Below are 20734 nucleotides of genomic sequence, written 5' to 3'. Positions count from 1 at the left end.
GAAAGAGGAAGATAGTTGAACATAAAAATCTTAAAGCCCCGAAAAAAAAATACAAAAAATGAGGTGAAGCTTGACTAAACCTCATCCAAGAAAAAAAAATATAAAGATAATGTAAAAGAAGGATAAGAGAAGGGAGAAAGACTTACTAAATTACCTGACCATCAGGTGATATGGCAAAATAGAGAACTCTCGATGCGTTATGGCCGAAAATAACTGTCATGCCAACTGAAAATCAATCGTCTTTAAAGTAAAGATATGGCTCTCCGACAACAATCTTAAAACTTATTTAGGTATTTCAATGTCAATGACTACACGACCCCTTGCCAATTCACATCCCACAATTCTACATCATTGACTTTAAAATTACACGAAGATATTTTTGAAGTAGCTCACAGCCTAAAATTTCTAAATTCCATTACGATGTTGACCAACTAACATGTATTCATGAATATTAACTTTTAGTCACACGACCATCGAGATAGAAAAATTACACTCTTCCCTGAGTAAGCTTGAAAACAATCTAACTCACACGATCATAGGCAGAAAGAACCTTGGGGTTTAAAGTTGAACAGAGGTGGTAAGGGACGCCCACTAGGGAGACGAGTGTTTGGATCACGAAGTTCATCAAAAAATGGATGGACACAGGCATCTAACTGCATCAACATATTTTAAAATAGCTAATTTCATCATAAATGAAATGAAGAAATTAACCAACTGTAGAAAATTTAACTCGATGAACTCTGATATCTGGAAAGAAACAATGAAGATAGAATAATGACGCACAGGAGTACACCAAAGTTTTGGAGAGTACTGAAGGAGTCTCGACACCAGAACTACTGCTTCTGGTGGCATGTGTTTATGGAATATCTGCATAACATTTTTCAGCAAGGACATAACCCACAGATAATAGCGTGAGCAAATGTATGATATTTTTGGTTCACCTTTGACCTGTCATATATGGAGAAAGAAACACATGTTATCAATTACAAATAAAGAACTGTAACTTTGCGTAATGTACAATCGCAAAAAGTGCCGAGACAATATTGGGAAGCAAAAAGAAAGTTGGGTAGTAAGCTTGAGCTGGAAATATCTTAAGAAACCTACACCCCGATGTTTAACACTCATACCAATTCTTTTATAGTTGACTTCAAACGATCATAATAACACACAAACATCGATTTACAAATCACGAAAATAGTGATTTACTTTTATCTGCAAAAAACGGATCGATTTCTCATATATATTTATACAAGGTATTGCAAAATCAAAATATTTCATACATTCTTAAAAACCTACAAAAAAAAATTTTACGTGAAAAGTGACAAACAGATAAAAGAAAGAAAAAATAATAAATCATTGCATAAATAAGCGTACCAATAATGACTTTGAAGGTAATCATATAGAACAGGTAGTTTTGCTTTGTACCAAGGGCTGCCTAATCCTCTTCACTAAGCCCAACAACATTTAAGACAGAGATTCTCTTCACAACCCAAATGCCTTTTCAAACTTGAAACCATTTCGAACTTTTGGAGAGTTCTGAAGGAATCTTGACACCAGAATTACTGCTTCTGGTGGCATGCGTTTATGGAATATCTGCATAACATTTTTCAAAAAATAAAGTTCAATTATATTCACTAAAAACAAACAATCAGATTGACATTTCACATGTAAATGAATCGTGCTCACTTTGTGCGAGGGGTGAGCCCTGATTTGTGTAAATTTAAACTCCGTATAATCTGGATTCATACCTAGAATCATATGCAGGTGGTTGCTAAAATGAAAAGCAAGCATATGGTAGGAGCTTTCACAAAAAATTGAAAAAAGTGAGAGATAAGCAAAACTTTATACCTTAAACCTAGAATCATATGCCTTGAATTGAAAAAGTGTAAGCAAAACTTTATACCTTAACCTGGTCTTGAATTGCACTGCTCATCTGTGATCAAGCAACATGTCATGCTTTCAGGTGTGGTTTTTGATGTTTGTTTCAATAAGAAAGCGATAAAATAAGAAAGGATGATTGCCCGGAAGAGAAAGCGATAAAATAAGAAAGGATGATTGATGCGATAAAAACTTACTTGGTCCTAACCAAACCAAACCAAACTGCTATAAAAAAAACGAGAAATAATATTTCCTAGAGTACTACGTGAATTTCCTAAACACACCCAATTTGCACTTATATAGTGTCCACTTTTTCCTAAACTCTTCCACCGTAAGAAGTTTAAAAACTTAGAAATCTTCATCTCCAATTCACGCAGTTTACAATAAATCTTCATCACATTCATCTTTATCCCTCTCTTCCTCCATGTCTATCATGAAGCGTTGGACACCAAAACCAATTCAAAAAAGATTTTTGAATGAAATCTTTGATGGAGAGACCAGAATCCATGTAAAGATAGAATACAAAATATTACCAATGATCTCATACAACATGGTCCTATTTCTGAAAAACAAATAAATAATTGGTTCAAGAACAAGAGAACTAATTTGAAAAGAAAACAAAAAATATGGTCACATGCCCGGAGAAGAACCAAACAAGCCGGGCGTATGTATGCTTTTATAGACCGAATTCTAAAGCTTGGAAGTAAACTCTACCTTTTGTTGTCTATGTAATCAAATTAGTTGCCCTGTCTATTTTGAAGATTAAACAAATTGTTCCTCGCATTTATTGGGTCTGCGACTCTGCTTTGATCAAGTAATTTTTTTTGTACAAAGAACGAAGGAAAAGGCTGGAAAGAAGACGAAAATAAATCCATCTGGCAAGATTAATCCAAAAAAAAACAGAGGTATGATCAAAATATCACATAATTTACCTTTTAGTTTATTATTTGTGACTGATTAAATTTTTTAAACAGTTATTACTAAAGAAAGAGCTAGAGAACGACGGTTTAAACGAAGTCAAATATTAAGAAATAAGAGACTTGGTATTTCTCCAAATCAGTTCCATTCATATCAAATGGATGATGTTGATATAAATGACGACGATTACCTCTCACAGATTAGTGGGACTGATTCTGAAGATGACGATGTCAATGATTTGAATCCAGAAGTACCACGTATTTGTGATTTGGAAGTTTCACATACAAGTAAGTGTTCTGACACTAAATTATACCGTATTGCTATTTTAGCCTATGCAATAAAATAATCTAATAATTGTTTTGCAGGAAGTTGTTTTGAGCCTTTAGATATTGGTTGTCCAACTTCAATATGTTCTCATTGTGGAGCTATTGTCTGGTATGAAGAAAGGAATGATATGATCAAAAAACCTACGAATCCTAAATTCTCAATATGTTGTCAGAACGGCAAGGTTCAATTGCCTCTTCTAAAAGAAACTCCTGAATTTTTGAGAAATCTATTGGATTGCAAAGGTGGACAAAAATCTTCAAATTACATGGAAAACATCAGCATCTACAACTCCATGTTTGCGTTCACATCCACTGGTGGTGCAGTACAGAGTTCAATTAACGATGGAAGGGGGCCCTTTGTTTATAAAATAAAAGGACAAAATCACCATAAAATAGGAACTTTGCTTCCACCGTAAGAGTCCGGCCCAAGGTTTGCACAGTTGTACATACATGATACGTAAAATGAAGTCTCACACAAAGTTGAACTCACTCGGAAGAAAATTGTAAAGAAGAGGGCAAGAGACGAAGTTAGATCCTAGCATTGTTCAAGGATCGATAGATATGTTGAATGTTACCAACAAACTCACCGAGACTTACTGAGAATGGCAAGAGATAGATTTAAAGAATGTCATGTAGCGCACATCGATAAAACCGATTAATAGAAGACAAAAAGATGGAAGACTTTATAATTTACCATCATCAACGAGGTTGTTCTTTGGTTTAATTGTTGGTAATGGTGATGAATTTAATGAGCACGTAGATGTTATTGTCGACAAGAAAGGATTTGGATTGAAGAGAATCAATGAATTACTTCCAAGTTTCATGGCAATGCAATATCCACTTTTGTTCCCCCATGCTGAAGATGGATATAGAATTGACATTCCATATAGAAACAATAAAGTAGTTGGAAAAAGAAAAAATATTAGCATGAGAGAATTTTATGCTTTTAGATTGCAACTGAGACACAATGAAGGCCAAACTGTGGTTCGTGGAAAGAAGTTAAGACAACAGTTTTGTGTAGATTCTTATACAGCTACTGAACAAAGTAGAATGGAATGGGTTCGAAATAATCAAGAAACAATTCGTGCAGAATTGTATCAAGGATTAGTAGATGCTTTGCTATTCACAGTGACGAAAGCCCCGGTTGTGTAGGGAAACGATTAGTTCTTCCTTCATCTTTCACAGGAGGACCCCGTTATATGATACAAAACTATCAAGATGCCATTGCAATATGCAGACACACTGGTGCACCAGATCTTTTCATTACTTTTACTTGCAACCCCAAATGGCCGAAATTCAAAGATGTATAGACATGGTAGCTCCCGGGTTATAAACCCGATGATTTTCCGATATTGTTGCAAGAGTTTTGAGATTAAATTGCATGAACCGATGACAGACTTACAAAAGCAAAAACGATTTGGAAAAGCTTGGGCGGTATCCTAGATTTAATGTTTTTTAATAAGTAATTTATACAAAATAACATTTTACTTTGATATAATTTTTTAATGTTTTGCAAAAGATTATACACTATTGAATTCCGTAAGAGAGGTTTACCACATGCTCACATTTTACTCTTTTTGGACAACGCCGAAGCCTACTACTCCTTCTCAAATCAATAAGCTCATATCTGCTGAAGTTACCCCACCCAATTGAGGACAAAATTGCATATGAATCGGTTTGTAGAATTCATGATTCATGGACCGTGGTGGTGATGAAAACTCGGCTTCCCCTTGCATGGAAGAGAAGAAGTGTACTAAGTTCTATCCAAAACCTTTTAGTGAAGAGACAACTATTGATGACAATGAATTCACAATTTACAGGAGGCGAATAACAATCGGAAGGCAATGAAAAAGAAAATAGAAGTTGATAACGATGGGTTGTTCCACACAATGTAGATTTGATAGTAAAGTACCAAGCTCATATTAATGTCGAACATTGCAACAAGGCCGGATCAATCAAGTACCTTTTCAAATACATTAACAAGGGAAGGGACAGAGCTACTGCAATTATTGTTGAAAACTTGGTTACGCATAAACCACAAAAGAATCATCAAATAGTAAAGGATGTTGATGAAGTTGCAAATTTCTTAGACTGTCGTTTCTTATCCGCTTCGAAGCGGTTTGGAGACTATTGAAATTTGATATTCAATACGTAAGTCCAGGCGCTGAAAGGTTACCATTCCATCTTGAAGGTCAGCATTTGGTTTATTATAGTGAAAGAGATTATCCAAAAGATGTAATAAATCGGAAAAATGCTTCAAAAACAAAGTTCACGGAGTGGTTTACGAAGAAATGTTGAGTATCCGCATTAGCCGGGAATCTTACGTATGTTGATTTTCCTACTAAATTTGTATGGAATAAAAAGAAAAGAAGTGGAAGCCAAGGAAAAAAGGGAAGAAAATTGGACGTGTGTACTCACGACATCCCACATCGAGAAAAGATTCTATTTGAGGCTATTGTTTGAATATTGTCAAAGGCCCTTTTGAATTATGAAGATATTCGAACTGTTAATGGAAAAGTTTATCTAACTTTCAAAGCTGCATGTCAGGTATGTTTTTAATGACATTTTATCTTTAGTTTATATTGGTTTCTAACATAAATATGTTGTACATAATCTATAAATTAAAAACAATAAGGACTGGATAAATATGTTGTAAATGCATTAAAATAGACCTAATATTGACTTCTACTCCTACAATATTCGTCTTTTAGCAATGTTCATCCACATGCTTTCACTGCAGCTTAGGAAGCTTAATATTTTGAATGAAAAATAGAAATTTCAAACTAGCATCCACAATTTCAGATCCTCAACACAACCCCAATTGAGCTATATGCCAATATTTAATCAAGTAGCAAAGGTCAATACCTGATTTTTCGGACTTAGCTTGGATGTTGAGAGAAAATCCATTTAGTCCTTCCTCCATATGGATTTTTCACTGTTAGAGACATGAGTTGTTAGGTGTAACTATCTATGATAAGAGTAGAAAAACAACTCGGTGAATCATACATATCCAACAATGATTGGTCTGAGGCTTGGTTGCTCATTGAAGCTCATGTAGCTGGAGCTCCAAAGCTATGATATGTTTGGCATTTCAGAGAAGCAAACCGCTCAATCGTAATCTAGAAGAAAATAATATAGAACAGTTCTTGGGATGTCGAGGCACTAGGGCATAGATACAAAAGAATGGGATTGTTAATTTCTACTAAAATAATGGATATGAAAAGTTAGTTCAACGACTTATAGCTCCTCAGGGATGCGATCAATGATAAATAGTTATCTTTATAGGCACTAGGGCATATATACAAAAGAATGGGATTGTTAATTCCTACAAAATAATGGATATGAAAAGTTAGTTCAACAGCTTATAGCGCCTCAGCGATGCTCTGGAGCATAGGCATCCAAGAACTGCGACACCCCTTATTAGCATCACTTAAAGGAAAGTAATGCATAGAGCCTACGTTCATATCACACTAAGATAAGCTTTCATTTATATTATTGAGTCCAGAAATAGATGCTTTTATGATAGCTAAAGTTCACTTTATATGATAGATACAAACCTGACAATTTCTAACTTGATGACGACATCCTGCTGTTTGAGACATTAAGGTTCAAAAACTGGAAAAAGTAACCATCAAGTATCAAATATATAGTTTTTATAGGATTGCCCTCGGAAAGATAAAGAGGCATTCACTTACCAGTTTAAATTTTTAATACAATCGTTATTATCACCCAGCATGTGATTTTCCAAATCTTCTGATATTGGGTTATTATGATCCTCAAGCACCCCCCAAATGGTGCGTCATCATCTACATTCCCAGCCCAATATTCTTGAACTACAAAAAGAGGAAGGCAGAATATCAAGATTACATTGAGAATAGAATATAAAAGAATTGGAGTAAATCACCTCTAATAAGAAAAAGACTCAAGACAAAAAAAATTACTATCAAAGATATTTACTGTATCAAAATCAAAAATTGAAATTACCGACTAATTTATATTTTGTATATTCAAATTCTAATGTATCATTTTGTTAAATTCTTCTATCAAGGAGCATGGACTACTAGAGGACGACAGCGAATGGGATGATGCTATGGAAGAAGCAAGCCATTGGCAACTTCCAAAATCTTTAAGACAATTGTTCGTCACTTTGATACTGCTTTGTGGGGTGACTTATCCTGATAAACTTTTTGAGAAACATCAAAAGCACCTCGGAGATGATATTTTGTTTCGATACAGAAAGAAAAACAATAATGAGAATCTCCAACTCACTGAAGAACAGATTAGAAATGAGACTCTCTGTGAAATTGAACAAATTATGGCTGAAAAAGGATTATCTCTCACAAACATTCCTGATTTCCCGAAATTTGATATGTCTTCAAGGATCTCCACAGAAAACAAATTGATTGCTGAAGAATTAGACTACGACTGCAATGAGTTGCGAAAAGAATATGAGATTCTTAAAACGGAATGAATGTTAAGCAAATGGAGGTATTCAACTCGTTAATGATGCGCTTCAGGTCTCAATCGAGGTGTTTTTTCGTGGTAATGGATCTTGGAGGAACCGGCAAAACATATCTTTACAAAACAATAATTTCTAAACTTCGGTCCGAAGGAAAAATTGTTCTTGCAAATTAAGGTCGTGCGGGATAGTTTGCTCCTACTTCCGTGGAAGGACAGCTTCACTCTAGGTTTAAAATTGTTATTCCGACCGATGAAAACACCAATTGTGACATCTCTCAAGGGACATTATTACACAACCTTATCAGGCGAAATGATCTAATAGTGTGGGACGAAGCACCAATGACTCATAGACATGGATTTGAGGTCAGAACCGTATTAATCGGAGGACCTTTTTAAATCACAAGGCAAAGAATTTGGTGGTAAAACATTCCTAATGGGAGGAGATTTCGCAAATATTACCACCCATTCCAAGAGGCACAAGAACTAATGTTGTTGATGCTTCTATCAACAAGTCAAAATTATGGAAAACCGCAAAGTTTTTCACTTAACCGAGAACATGCGATCAAGATTGGAAATATAGACTCAACTACAACAAACTCTATTGAAGAGTTTAGCAAATGGGTTTTAGACCTTGGAGATGGAAATCACCTTTTTTCTAGATTGAGTGATGAAGTGGAATCAACTTGGATCAAAATTCACGAAGACTTGCTTATTCCCCGAGTGATGACCCAAAGAGAAGATATTGTGTCATGCATATATCCGGATTTGGTCAACAAATATACAGATGTTCAGTATCTCAAAGAAAGAAGCATTCTAGCCCCGAGGAACGAAACGGTTGATGAAATTAATTCTACAATAATTTCAGAACTCCCGACAGAACTGAAGACATACTTAAGTGCAGACTCACTAAGTCCAATTGAAGGTAAACATGCTGAACAAGATGTTCTATACCCGACAGAATTCTTAAACACTCTTGAATTTTCCGGCATACCAAACCACAAACTGGATTTAAAAGTTGGTGTTCCTATTATGTTAATGAGAAACATTAATCAGAGTCAAGGACTATGCAATGGTACTAGGATGATCGTCACAAAATTGGCTTCGAAAGTGATATATGCAAATATTATTACAGGGAACAAAGTAGGAGATCCAGTTTTCATTCCAAGAACAGTATTGTCACCAAGCGATACAAAATGGCCATTTGTATTCGAAGGAAGCAATTCCTCAAAAAGTTTGTTTTGCTATGACCATAAACAAAAGCCAAGGACAAACTTTCAAAAAAGTTGGAATATATTTGCCAACACCAGTTTTCACGCATGGACAGTTATATGTTGCAGTTTCAAGAACAACATCATGAGAGGGACTGAAGTTTTTGATCAAAAGGAATGGGAACGAGCCTGAAGGACACACACAAAACATTGTCTATAAAGAAGTGTTCAATTCCATCTGAAGGTTTTAACACTAAAGGTATTTTCTAAAACTAATGACTATTATATTTTTTATATTAAAATGGACCTGACACAGCTCTAATTATGTTGGTTTGTGTCGATCTCTGTATAAGTTCATCACCTATGTACCCTAAGTCAATCCTATCCATCCGATAAGCCTAATAAAGTTAAAGACCGAATGTTTCCTTTCTTCCTTCCTCGGGTAATATCTTCTATTTAGGGCCGAAGTTTCCTTTCTTCCTTCCTCAGGTAATATCTTCTATTTAGTACAGAACAGAGTGTAAAGAATGGATTATAGGTTTAATTACCTCACCCTTACCAAGTCGCTCACCAGTCTTTGGATCACCTGCAACTGACTGGAAATGAGGTATTATCGACTTCTGGATCCAAGCGAAAGGGGGATGCTAGGACTGATACATTCAAGAAAGTTAAAGTGTTGGAAACCGATGCTACGAGCATATCCGACAAACAAGAGAAGAAAGAACATTGGTTGCAAAGGGTATTGAGGACAAAAGAAGGATTCTGTTTCAATGCCTTTCCAGCCACAGCAGCAGTTGGAGAGTGAACCGGAGCAGCAGTTGGAGAGGTTACAAGCTGACCAATCTACTTTAATGGATGACGCTGCTCTTGGGTTAGTTCATCGAGCTCGGTTATTGTTATGCATGTATTTAGTTCTATCTTTCTTTGTCCTTCTGATTTTTTTTCGTTTCTCATCGCAGGATATTGGATCGACTGCAGTCTACACTAAACACAATCTTCTATTTAGTACAGAACAGAGTGTAAAGAATGGATTATAGGTTTAATTACCTCACCCTTACCAAGTCGCGCACCAGTCTTTGGATCACCTGCAACTGACCAGAACTGAGGTATTACCGACTTCTGGATCCAAGTGAAAGGGGGATGCGACATTGCGTACTTCACCCAATACAGGGATGCATCACATCTTTACACCCACATAGCCAGATGCTTATCAGGGGTGAGGCTTTCTGTTTTCCTATTTACTATTGTTATGCATGTATTTAGTTCTATCTTTCTTTGTCCTTCCCGATTTTTTCCGTTTCTCATAGCAGGTTATTGGAGCGACATCGAGCCTACACTCAACACAATCTTCTATTTAGTACGCAACGAGTGTAAAGAATGGATTATAGGTTTAATTACCTCACCCTTACCAAGTTAGCGCACAGTCTTTGGATCACCGCGAACTCCACCCGAACCGAGGTATTATCGACTTCTAGAAAGTTAAAGTGTTGATAACCGATCCTATGAGCATATCCGACAAACAAGAGAAGAAATAACATTGGTTGCAAAGCTTATCGAGGGAGCAAAGGTGGCCACAAAAGAAAGATTCTGTTCTTATGCCTTTCCAGCCACGCCAGCGGAGGAGAGGCAACCGGAGCAAAGATTGGAGAGGTTTCAAGCTGACCAATCTACTTTCATGGATGACGCTACTCTTGGGTTAGTTCATGGAGCTCTCGGCCCCAACCGACATTAAGTGCACTTCACCCAATTCAGGGATGCATCACAGCTTTTCCACCCACATAGCCGATGCTTATCGGGGTGAGACTTTTCGCTTTTCCCTATTTACTATTGTTATGCATGTATTTAGTTCTATCTTTCTTTGTCCTTCTAATTTTATTTCGCTTCTCATCATCGGTTATTGGAGGATCAGCAGAGCTTAACAACCGTGTTGTAAGGTCCGTCCCCTCGCATGCTAGAGATGGAAAAACTACACTCTTCCCTAAGTAAGCTTGAAAACGATCTAACTTCGACTTTCATTTGGAGCTCCAGCAACCAAGATATGAGCACTCACAAACAGGCGGAGAAGATTCCTAATCGACTCACCGCCTTAACGCATTCACGCTTTCGCGAGAGATTAAAAAGAATTTGGAAGGCATAGGCTCCTACCTCTAGCTGAGTTTTTTTCTGATGTACAAGCTTCATTAATGGTAGGAGGAGTAAACATATTAGATTCGAGCATTGAGAAAAACCCCATTCTCAGAGACGTGGTTGTGGATATTTTCTGTATTCATGCTCATGAACTCGGGCAATTACAGTCAGCGATATTTTCTGTTTTGACTTTAATTACGATTGTTTAAAGGGACTTTAAACCAAGGGTCTACTCTTTGGAAGCTCGCTCGCCAATATCCATATAACAATCTTAAACTTCTAGCAGTTCCAACTTTGCTCCAGCTATTTGTCTAGAAGCTTTAATATACAAATTACCAATAAAAGTGTCCTTTAGTAAGTGGTGTGTAAATGTGCAATGTAACTATGAAGCTGCTGGTATTCCACTAAATTAATTAAAAAGAAGATAAGAGGGGTCGACCGGGTTTACTTAATGAAGATGACAATGTTAAAGTACACAATGCCAAAATAGATTGACTACCACAGCTGGAGAATACTCATAAAAAAACGTATTGGACACATCGATTATAGAATACAAGTGTGTAATGGAGAAAGGTAGGAAGATGAGTGAGAGTACAAGTGTGTAAGTTTAGTATCATCACTTAGCAAAAAAAAAAAAAAAGAAAGGTAGGAAGATGAGTGAGAGTGGTTGTGCCAGAAATGTATTGCTCTTCCAGTCTTCCCATTCATGGCACAAGGCCATCTGAATCCATTCCTTGATCTAGCACGACTTCTAGCCTCTCGAATTCCTTCACTCACCATCACTATAGTCAAAGACTCCAAGAACGCCCTCGGTTTAATTACGCTTTTAGCTCTTACCCAACCATTCGCTTCCAAGAGTTGTCCTTCCAACTCTCATCTCATCACTCTTCACTTCCTCAAAATGCTCAAAACACCGATGCTCTCTCCAACCTATTGGCAATTGGTCAATTCTATCACGCTTGCTGAATCACTTCTTGAGTCTTCTTTTCGACGCCCGATGTCTCAAATGAAAGAATCCAATGATGGAATACCTCCTCAGATGTGTCATCTCGATATGTTCTAGGGTTTTAGTGTTGAGGTTGCACATACCTTTGGTTCTCAACATGTTCCTTTCTATACCTCTGGTCCTTACGCAATGTCCATTTACAACTCCATCTCATTTGGCCAATGAAGACAACGTCATCGCACTCCCCTCGATCTCCCACATATCACAATCCACCTAAACCAAACCAACAACATGAAAGTTGCTGATCCAACTAACCCATCGTCTCTCTTTCCCAAAAGACAAGCTGAATATTGCAGTAGAGCAAATGGAAGTCTTTGGAACACAGTTGAAGTGCTTGAGAAATCAAGCTTGGATGATTGGGGGAAGTCAACTGGGAAACGTGTTTCGGCAAACTGAGGGTTTTCAACCTTGGAGGAAACAACCTTACTTGGACCAACAATGCTAATGTAGCTCCAAAGTGCATGTTGTCTCAGTTATCTTTGAGGTCATGTCGTCGAACCCGTTGATCTAAGCGAGAATGAGCTCAATGGAAACTTCCATGAATGGCTTGCTGAACACAATATCGAAACTATAATTCTATCAGATAACAAGCTCACAGCTTCTCTGCCACCTCCTCTGTTTTAGTCTCTCAAATTGTCAATACTTGCTTTGTCAAGAAATTATTTCTCTGGCAAATTGTCTAGAAACATGGGAGATACAACTTCCGTCATGATACTTATGTTATCAAACAACAACTTTTTAGGTACCATTCCTAAGACGATCTCAAAAATTTATCGACTACTATTGTTAGACCTGTCGCAATAAACCTCCTCAACATCAGTTTCTAAACGATAAAAATTATGCGTGTCTTAACAATTACAATGTCGGACAAAACATCTCAATAAATAATAATATGCATATGCAAAAAAACTACAGGCTAGATATTGAGAACGCTTGATGAAGAACTACGTGTTTTACGACGAATGGCTTGACTCGATATTTTTGGATTGGTTATCAAAATGTCATCCAACCTGTGGCAGTTGGGCAAGAATTACGTTTGGTGTCCCATCTGCAAACGAAGAGAGTGGAGTAGATCATCATCTTATTTATTGCCCTCGCTGGAAACTTCAGTTTACTAGAGTTGAAGAGGTGCAACCTACACTCAGTGCGTCTTATGAAGACGTCTCTTCCAACAGATTGTCCGATGAGGTTCCAAAGAAACTTTGCATTAGAAACAAAGATACTTGCATTAGGTCAAAATGCGTTTTCAGCTCCCTAACCTCAAAATCTTAGCGACTGAAATGAACTCGAAAGCACCTCGATCTCCATAACAACAATATAATCGAGAATAGCTAGAAATCCTCTACCAAATGTCTAGCCTTCAAGTTCTTAATCTTAAAAATAATTCTCTTGAAGCCCGAATCACAAAGACGCCAAGGTAGAACCATATACAAGGGTCGAAAGCATCAATAGACGAAGGAAGAGTTGATTCCTTCCATGGGAGAGCACCCATTGTTAGCGTATTCTGCTTTAACGAAAAGGACTAGGCCAATATCCTCCTACGCTGAAAATGGAGTCGGATACGTTTTACAAGTCCAAGTGAAGTTTTACAAAGTCGGATACGCTTTTACAAGTCTAAAGTGAAGTTTGGGGATAAGTGATAAAACGCCAAGTTCAAGGGTGAAAACTGCATTTTGCCTATGTAAAAGTGCCTTTGCATTTCCCTTCCATCAAGTGAATGAAGTCATGTATAAGTGCCTAAGTCTAAGGAGACTACAACTTCAATCAGATAGTTGCCGAACCGATTGCAATTCATTGTAGGAGACCCGATTGGTGGAATAATTTGGAGTGGAGGACTAAACTATCGAGTCCAGATTCGCCCTCAGTCCCAACTCTATCAATCATTAAAAAGAATAGCGGCGGCGTCCCTCGAGCAATGAACGGCCTCAACAAGAATATATATGATCTTTCGTGACTAATAGTCAAAGGGGCTTTTTGAAACTTAGATACTACAGTTTTTGTTTACATTTATGCATCTTTGTTACGTAGACTTCTTAGTCTCTTATTCTTTGTGTTTACTATGAGTGTGACAAGACAAAACAAATACAATTCCTACAATCAGATTTGCGGATGCACGCGGGAACCATACAAACAAAAAGTGAAACACGTAACATCGGCGAACTCAAGAATTGGTTTTCCACCATGCACAAGAAATGAAACTTTCGTGATAAAATCAAGCCGAATGGTAATGGCCTCGCCAAAGAAGAGGAGGCCAAGTGTCCCCGAAGTTTAAAAACACCAAGAGCACCTAGAGTTTGAGTCGTTCTAGCTTAATCTCTGTACAAGTTTAAATTGTTGTTAACTCGCTTAGATTTGCACTATATAATGGGCCAAACTTGGATTGGTCCGCCTTTACCATACTAAAATTAATTCTATTTTATATACTTATCCATTTCTAATTCAGAGAAGTATTCCTTAATTCAACTTCTACCTACGCTTCAGTTTCAAATTTAGATAAGTATTGCCTAATTAAACTTATACATACGGTACAAGTCCAAAGCGGTATACTTCTAAAACTAGAACAACACCTTCGAACTTATAAATACAAGACAACCGATTAATATAATTTGCAGAAAACTATAGAGCTACTACTACAGAGAAAAGGTACACATGACAATAATTTCTTTTTCAATCTTATTAGATTTTTAATAGTATTAGTAAACTGTTGTTATTTCAATCCATGAACTCAGCGTAATAATACATCCGCGGTCCATGCATACATAGCAAAACGGTTGTATATTCATCATAATTGTGATAACAATTGTAATTCTAATAGCCGGATATACCATAATGTAACATTATGACTGAAAATTCAATTTTTTCGATGAGGTAAACGACAAAATCCGGACAGTTTGGAAGGTTCGAAAGCACGATAAGCGTATCGTGGGAAGTCATTAATCTACAGACAAGACACAATCATATGGTCTACACATGTCAGCCGCTTGACGAAAAAGGTAGAACAGACTAAGAAAATTACTTCTTTTATATCAAAATAATTTTTGAATTTTAATCCACTTATATTACATTGTGCAAAATAATCAAATTCATGCAAAGATTTCACCAGGAATCCAACACATGTTTGAAAAGAAACTGATAGAAGGAGACATATTTGTAATTGATAAATTTGAAGTCAAAGAAACAACCGGAAGATATCGTCCAGTAAGATCTAAGTACACTATTTCTTTCACAAAAGATACTATAGTATCTCCTTCGAAAGAAATTGGGACGACATTCAACAGATATAATTTTTCGTTCGTAGAATTTGAAGATCTTATGAAAACAAAGGATATCTCAGTTTTTCATACCAAAGGTGAGTTCTTTATACATACCAATATTGTTTATTATAACTAATTTCTAACAATGTCTACAAATCAGATTTCATAGGAAAACTTATCAGAGTCGGGCCAAAGAAACCTCAAGGATTTAGGGAAATCACAATACAAAACGAAAGGTAAACAAAATCTACATAAATTAGTTTTTAACTTAATTTCTTACACAGCTAACTATGTAAATACGTAATCAGGGGAAGTGAGCTTACTATAGCCTTATGGGGTGACAACTCCGATAGACTGGCAAATATCAGCAATCAAGAAGAAGATATGATGCTCATCATCACATCATTATACCTGAAAATGATTGGAAGTAAGTACAATTCTTAATCATCAGTTATATAGACTGTTAAACATATATAATGGAAGTAAGTACAAATCTAATGTTTTGAATTTTCATATTTTACAGAGGAATACAAACTTTGTTTAACATCTGCAACAAAGTTGTACTTGAATTTGGAACATTTTGGCCACGTCGACCGATGATGAAAAAAGTGATATTCGTTAACAAAAGCATTACTATTCCTCACAAAAGCATTAACAAATATGACTTATCCCTAATTTGTTTTTCGTAGATATCAAATTAGAAATACAAGAGTTCAAATTGAACAAGCAGTGACAGACGAGCCTACTTCAATGAAGGAACTAATGAATCAAGACAGAGTCTCAATTTCGGAGCTAATTTCACTAGGAAAAGAAACACACAATCAGGTATACCAAGTAAATGCCTAAATAATACCGTGATGAAATTAATAAAAACTGAACTAATAAACATATTTTTTGCAGGGAAAGCAATTCACTTGCAGGGCAAAGTTTGTGAAGATATTTGGAAACCAGTGGAGCTACAAATCATGCGAGAACTGCACTTATAAGCATGTTGACAAAGGATCGGAACCTTTTTGCACTAATTGTGAAACAACATACAAGACTCCACAAGACAGGTAAAGGAATCACTAATAAATACTACATCTTCAGTTTTATAATTCATTACTAATTCCAACTTTAAAACATCAACAGGTACCTACTTAAACTATGCATAAGATGAGAGGGAGATCAAACGACTTTTGTCGCCTTTGGTAAAAAGCGCAGAAAATAGTCGAGTTTCCTATCCAAAAAATAATGGAGCTGACTTCTGAGGCAAGTACATGACTAAATACGAAAAATTATTTTATAGAATGATACAAAGTTTGTAATTGAACCGTACCTACATTTATTTTGTCAAAAAGCAGGGAAAAAGTACTGAAGAAATTAAGGAAAAGCTTGAAAAGAATGCGGGGAAGGAGTATATTTTCAAAGTTAAGCTGAATGAGTATAGTATAAAAGAAAAGTTCCTTCATTTTCAATAAGTTAGGGATATATTAGAAGACGATGAAGACTCATTGAAGAAAATCGTCCATCAAAAAAACCCCGTAAAGATTCAAAAACAGAGGAAAATGAGTACAACAAAGAGATCAAAGGATGAAAAATATCTCTTTAGAATGGAAGATTACTAGGAATTCTATTAGGATTTATTCATATTTCATCAACAACATCCTCATACTTTGAGAGACATTAATGATGTTTAGGTTTTAAACTATTTGAGGTATTTAGTAGTGTCTTTGGATTAATTTACTTTAATTCATTAATTCAATCTGAAATTTCGAAGTTTAAGTTGAAATCTTTATGATAATTTATTTGTCCAAGTTTGTGTAATGCAAAGTCCTACATCTTGCAATTGCCGTGATGCCATGAAGTAGTGCCATGAAGGTCTCACAAGAAGAGCCATTATCAACCCCTCGATACGAACGAAAGACAGGGACCACCACCCAACCCACCACCACCATATTATCGGAGATATTGACTTGATTAGTAGTAGTAGGTGAAACCGAAAATACTGAACATGAGTATGATAACACAAAACCGACGCTTTCAATCCAACCCAAAGATGAACAAGATCGAGAACAGTTAACCTCCCACCAAAAATCTCATTCATTCTACAACTCAAAAAGAAAAGACTCGCACCACTAAACCCCAAACATCTCTCCAACCAAAAATCTCATTCACAAAGCAAAGACTCACACCACTAGAGCCCAAACCACTCTTCCACCAAAAATCTCATTAACGGATAAAGCCGCAGCAGCAAGACTCTCGCCAGACTCGACCCCAAACCACTCTCCCACCAAAAATCTCATTGATCGCTACATACAGCGAACGGCAAAGACTCGCCACACTCAAACCCAAACCATTCCCTAACGGCAACCCTTTCTCAAAGTGTTTCTAACAACAATAATGCAACTCTCTTTTCCAATCATTTGCATTTTGTTGACATAACATAATATACAAGTATATTACACAACCGCGACAATTCAATAAAAACATTCTAACAAGTGTACCACCAAATAACCGAGGCCAAAAATAATGCTCGACATTACTTCGATTATATACTTTTCTAGAACATACAATGCAAATTAAACACTAATTAAGAAATTATAATCAATAAAGCAAATTAATAATGCGAAAAAAAAATACTAACCTGTGCAATCATTCCGTGTGAAACCTTTCTTAAGTAGACTACATCCGAAATCTCCCTTTTCTCCCCGTGGAAGACATTCGCCTCAGAAATGTAGGGCTGGCCTGTCCTCGTTTCCCAAGAACTCAAAATCTATCTCATCATGCTTTGAGTTTTGAGATGATAGTTTAACATCATTTCTGCACATTTGCAGAAATATAAGAAATTTGGAATACTTCCCAAGTGATTAAGTGAACAAGAACTTTTGGTGAACAGAACCACTTACATAGAAGGCATTGCAGATTCAGTCGCTTCATGCCAATCCGCAACTGTATATATAGGTTCCATTGTTTCCACCGTCCCATCCGGGAACATAGCTTCAAGCTCCGGAGACATTAAATCGACGCTTTTCCCGCGGTTCAGAGCCCCGCCAAGTTTCTTCTATTGAAGACCTCACACAATCCATACTCGATCGTTACCTTTACCTCATTATCGACGCCCATGTAGTTTATGCTTTTGTCGACGGTACATAGTGCCGATACAATCTGTGAAGCCGTTTATGCACGCAACGCAAGAAAGGCGATACAATAACTCGCGGATTGGTCTTTGAAGATTGTCCTTGAATTGTTTTCCTATGGCGAAAAGCTCTAGCTTTACCTCGTGGTCCGGATGAGGCATCCCATGGTCGCTTCTGGCTGTTGATTTCCAAAGTGGATCTTCGGGCCTAACCGATCACCATGTCTCATCACAGTGATACCATCTTAATTTGCATACCTGAAGTGTCCAAACAAGTAAGACCCCTTTGATCGAAACCCAAGACTGATACATAATGATCCAAGTTAAACACTATCAAGACACTCGGGTTTTCCCAACAAAAACAGAAACATAATTGAGTATTGCTCTTACAGTCTTACCAGCAGTGTATTTGTCAACGAGGAGTGAATCTCATTACCACCATTGAAGTACTTAATGTGATCAAAAGCCCATGTGGGCACATAGTTCCCGTTAAATGTAACATGAACGACTTTCTTTGAGCTGCACTCATTGCTCCCCGATGCTAAGAATAAAAACACCAAACACGAAATCCCCATCAAGAAGCGTACCATCTTTACTTCTTTTGGAAAAATAAGATGAGAGCTAATGTAACAAGAGCAATGGGGGTCTATTGGGGGTCTGCGTTTGACAATTTAGTTTGAAAGGAAGCCGCCATAATGAGGGGACCGGTTCCTTGCTTGAGTCGATTAACCCCACGGTTAAGGGTTCACCCTCATTCAAGCTTTAGACAAAGAGAGATAATGGAGGAAGAGATATGACAAGACGGATTCAACCTCTGAATCTACTTCCCCGCTGGTATTCTTTGTGCCTATATGGTGTTTACGGGTGGGGACTAAAAGGTGTATACCTTCCCCGGTCTTTCGAGCTATTCGCTATTCTAAGGCGCCTTTTCCGACTAAAAAGCAGGAGAAAGATGGCTACATATCACCGTCGGAAAAGAGGTACCAATTCAAATTTGAATTGGTACCGCACTGCTAAAACATAAGTTATAATTTGTTGGGCCCAGCCCAACAAGTAATAGTATACTTATAGGTTTCTAAACCCAATAGCTTCTACCTAATTAAAAAAAAAAAAAAAAAAAATCTAATTTAAAATAAAGTTATTTAGTTTTAGGTCGTCCCAATAATATGGGTATTTGCATTGGACCCAAAGTTTTACGTTCTTAGCTTTAGGTAACTCTATCGTTAGTTAACGATTCATTTACCAAGTTTGACCGCCTATTGTGGTGTGTATGGTGTTATGCCCTTTCAAAAATGCAACAACGACCCTCACACGCTTTTGCACGGCCCACACTATAAGATTCAAAATCAAAATTTTAAAATACCCAACACGTGTCATAATCCATGCCCCGATAAAGTGGAGGTTGCAAAAAGGAGAAGCCCACTGTTCCAAAAAATATCAAAATTTAAGACAAATACTTAAACTAAAACCTATGAAAATTGAACTTCCAATCACTTAGTAAAACATAATCTATTAACCTAAAAAAAAAAAAAACTACACATATCGAAAAACCGGGTAGCCTATTTTCTTCCTCTTCTCTATTATTTACAATTGTTTATTGACTTCATTTTATTATGTATATTGCAGATAATGGCGATGAAAATTACAGCTTATGTAAAAAAAAAAATGCTAAAGGAAATTCTAGAAGCTGGACTTAACATTCAACAAGATCCAAATTTCTGAAATACGTAATTAGAGAGCGGACGATTCAAAAGCACCGTGACATTAAAGTTACCAAAAGACTTATTCTTTAACAAAGGAAGACGCCATAGTTAAAGAAATTGATGGAAGCCCAACATATTCTCAAGGCAAAAAGCGTAAGATTCAAAGCAGCTTTTCACGCAATACGTTTATAAAGGATGAACGTGATATAGAAATTGAAGACTTCAATTTCAAAGAACTTATGAAGAAAAGAATTGAAGTTGAAGAGAAAAAAGAATCAACTCGACATCCTCAAAAATATTATGCTAGATTGTTTAGTTGATGATAAACACAACAAAGATAAAATATATTATCTCAAGAAAAATTAAAGGAATGAAAGGCATTGAGAGTTCCATAATAAAGAAAAAGAAAACCATGAGGATTAGTACTTTAATACCAAAACTTTATTATGTTGGTCACATAGTATTTTTTAATGGCCAAGGTTTAACGCTTCTTATTTATGAAAGTTTGTCACTATAGAGTCAGTTAATTTTTAGTTTAAATTTATAATATAAGCACGCCACTTTTACAATTCTACAACTTTAAGTTATATTGTGTTCGATATCAAAAAAAAAAAAAATGCCAAGCAAAGATAACATATCCATATTAAATTTTTGGATGTAGATGGAGGAGGAAAACACAGGTGGTGCTAAATCAAAATTATATTTTTGGATTAAGGTTTGTTTTGATATTTTACA

The 20734-nt window shown here is 36.4% G+C and overlaps 2 protein-coding genes and 2 long non-coding RNA genes across 4 annotated transcripts; 3 read left to right on the top strand and 1 right to left on the bottom strand.

Annotated features, from left to right (window-relative positions):
• Nucleotides 1-255: 255 nt before the first annotated feature.
• Nucleotides 256-1750, bottom strand: LOC147492770 (uncharacterized). Its single transcript, XR_015200120.1, has 4 exons — nucleotides 1687-1750; nucleotides 1375-1593; nucleotides 784-948; nucleotides 256-653 (listed from the first exon to the last, which is right to left on the bottom strand). It is a non-coding gene; the product is annotated as an uncharacterized LOC147492770 (long non-coding RNA).
• A 6319-nt stretch (nucleotides 1751-8069) lies between these two features.
• Nucleotides 8070-8984, top strand: LOC147492769 (uncharacterized). The gene has a single exon (XM_086567638.1). It carries the CDS (start codon nucleotides 8070-8072, stop codon nucleotides 8982-8984), a length of 915 nt encoding a protein of 304 aa, XP_086423764.1.
• A 6024-nt stretch (nucleotides 8985-15008) lies between these two features.
• LOC147492768 (replication factor A protein 1-like) lies at nucleotides 15009-15778 on the top strand. The gene is made up of 4 exons (XM_086567637.1): nucleotides 15009-15273; nucleotides 15339-15414; nucleotides 15487-15605; nucleotides 15702-15778. The coding sequence occupies exons 1-4, from the start codon at nucleotides 15039-15041 to the stop codon at nucleotides 15776-15778; spliced, it is 507 nt and encodes a 168-aa protein (XP_086423763.1). The 5' UTR covers nucleotides 15009-15038.
• A 31-nt stretch (nucleotides 15779-15809) lies between these two features.
• Nucleotides 15810-16332, top strand: LOC147492767 (uncharacterized). Its single transcript, XR_015197666.1, has 3 exons — nucleotides 15810-16003; nucleotides 16079-16233; nucleotides 16310-16332. It is a non-coding gene; the product is annotated as an uncharacterized LOC147492767 (long non-coding RNA).
• The last annotated feature ends 4402 nt before the right edge of the window (nucleotides 16333-20734 follow it).

This window comes from Coptis chinensis, chromosome 6 (genome assembly GCF_015680905.1).
Source record: "Coptis chinensis isolate HL-2020 chromosome 6, ASM1568090v1, whole genome shotgun sequence".
NCBI lineage: Eukaryota > Viridiplantae > Streptophyta > Magnoliopsida > Ranunculales > Ranunculaceae > Coptis > Coptis chinensis.
The sequence above is the reverse complement of the archived record's forward strand: the minus strand, read 5'-3'. Positions and strand labels throughout refer to the sequence as shown.

Coding starts and splice junctions, on each gene's coding strand:
- LOC147492769 (XM_086567638.1), top strand. CDS start 8,070: ATGTTGTTGATGCTTCTATCAACAAGTCAAAATTATGGAAAACCGCAA.
- LOC147492768 (XM_086567637.1), top strand. CDS start 15,039: ATGTTTGAAAAGAAACTGATAGAAGGAGACATATTTGTAATTGATAAA. Junction 15,274..15,338: donor CTCAGTTTTTCATACCAAAG/GTGAGTTCTTTA, acceptor TCTACAAATCAG/ATTTCATAGGAAAACTTATC. Junction 15,415..15,486: donor ATCACAATACAAAACGAAAG/GTAAACAAAATC, acceptor ATACGTAATCAG/GGGAAGTGAGCTTACTATAG.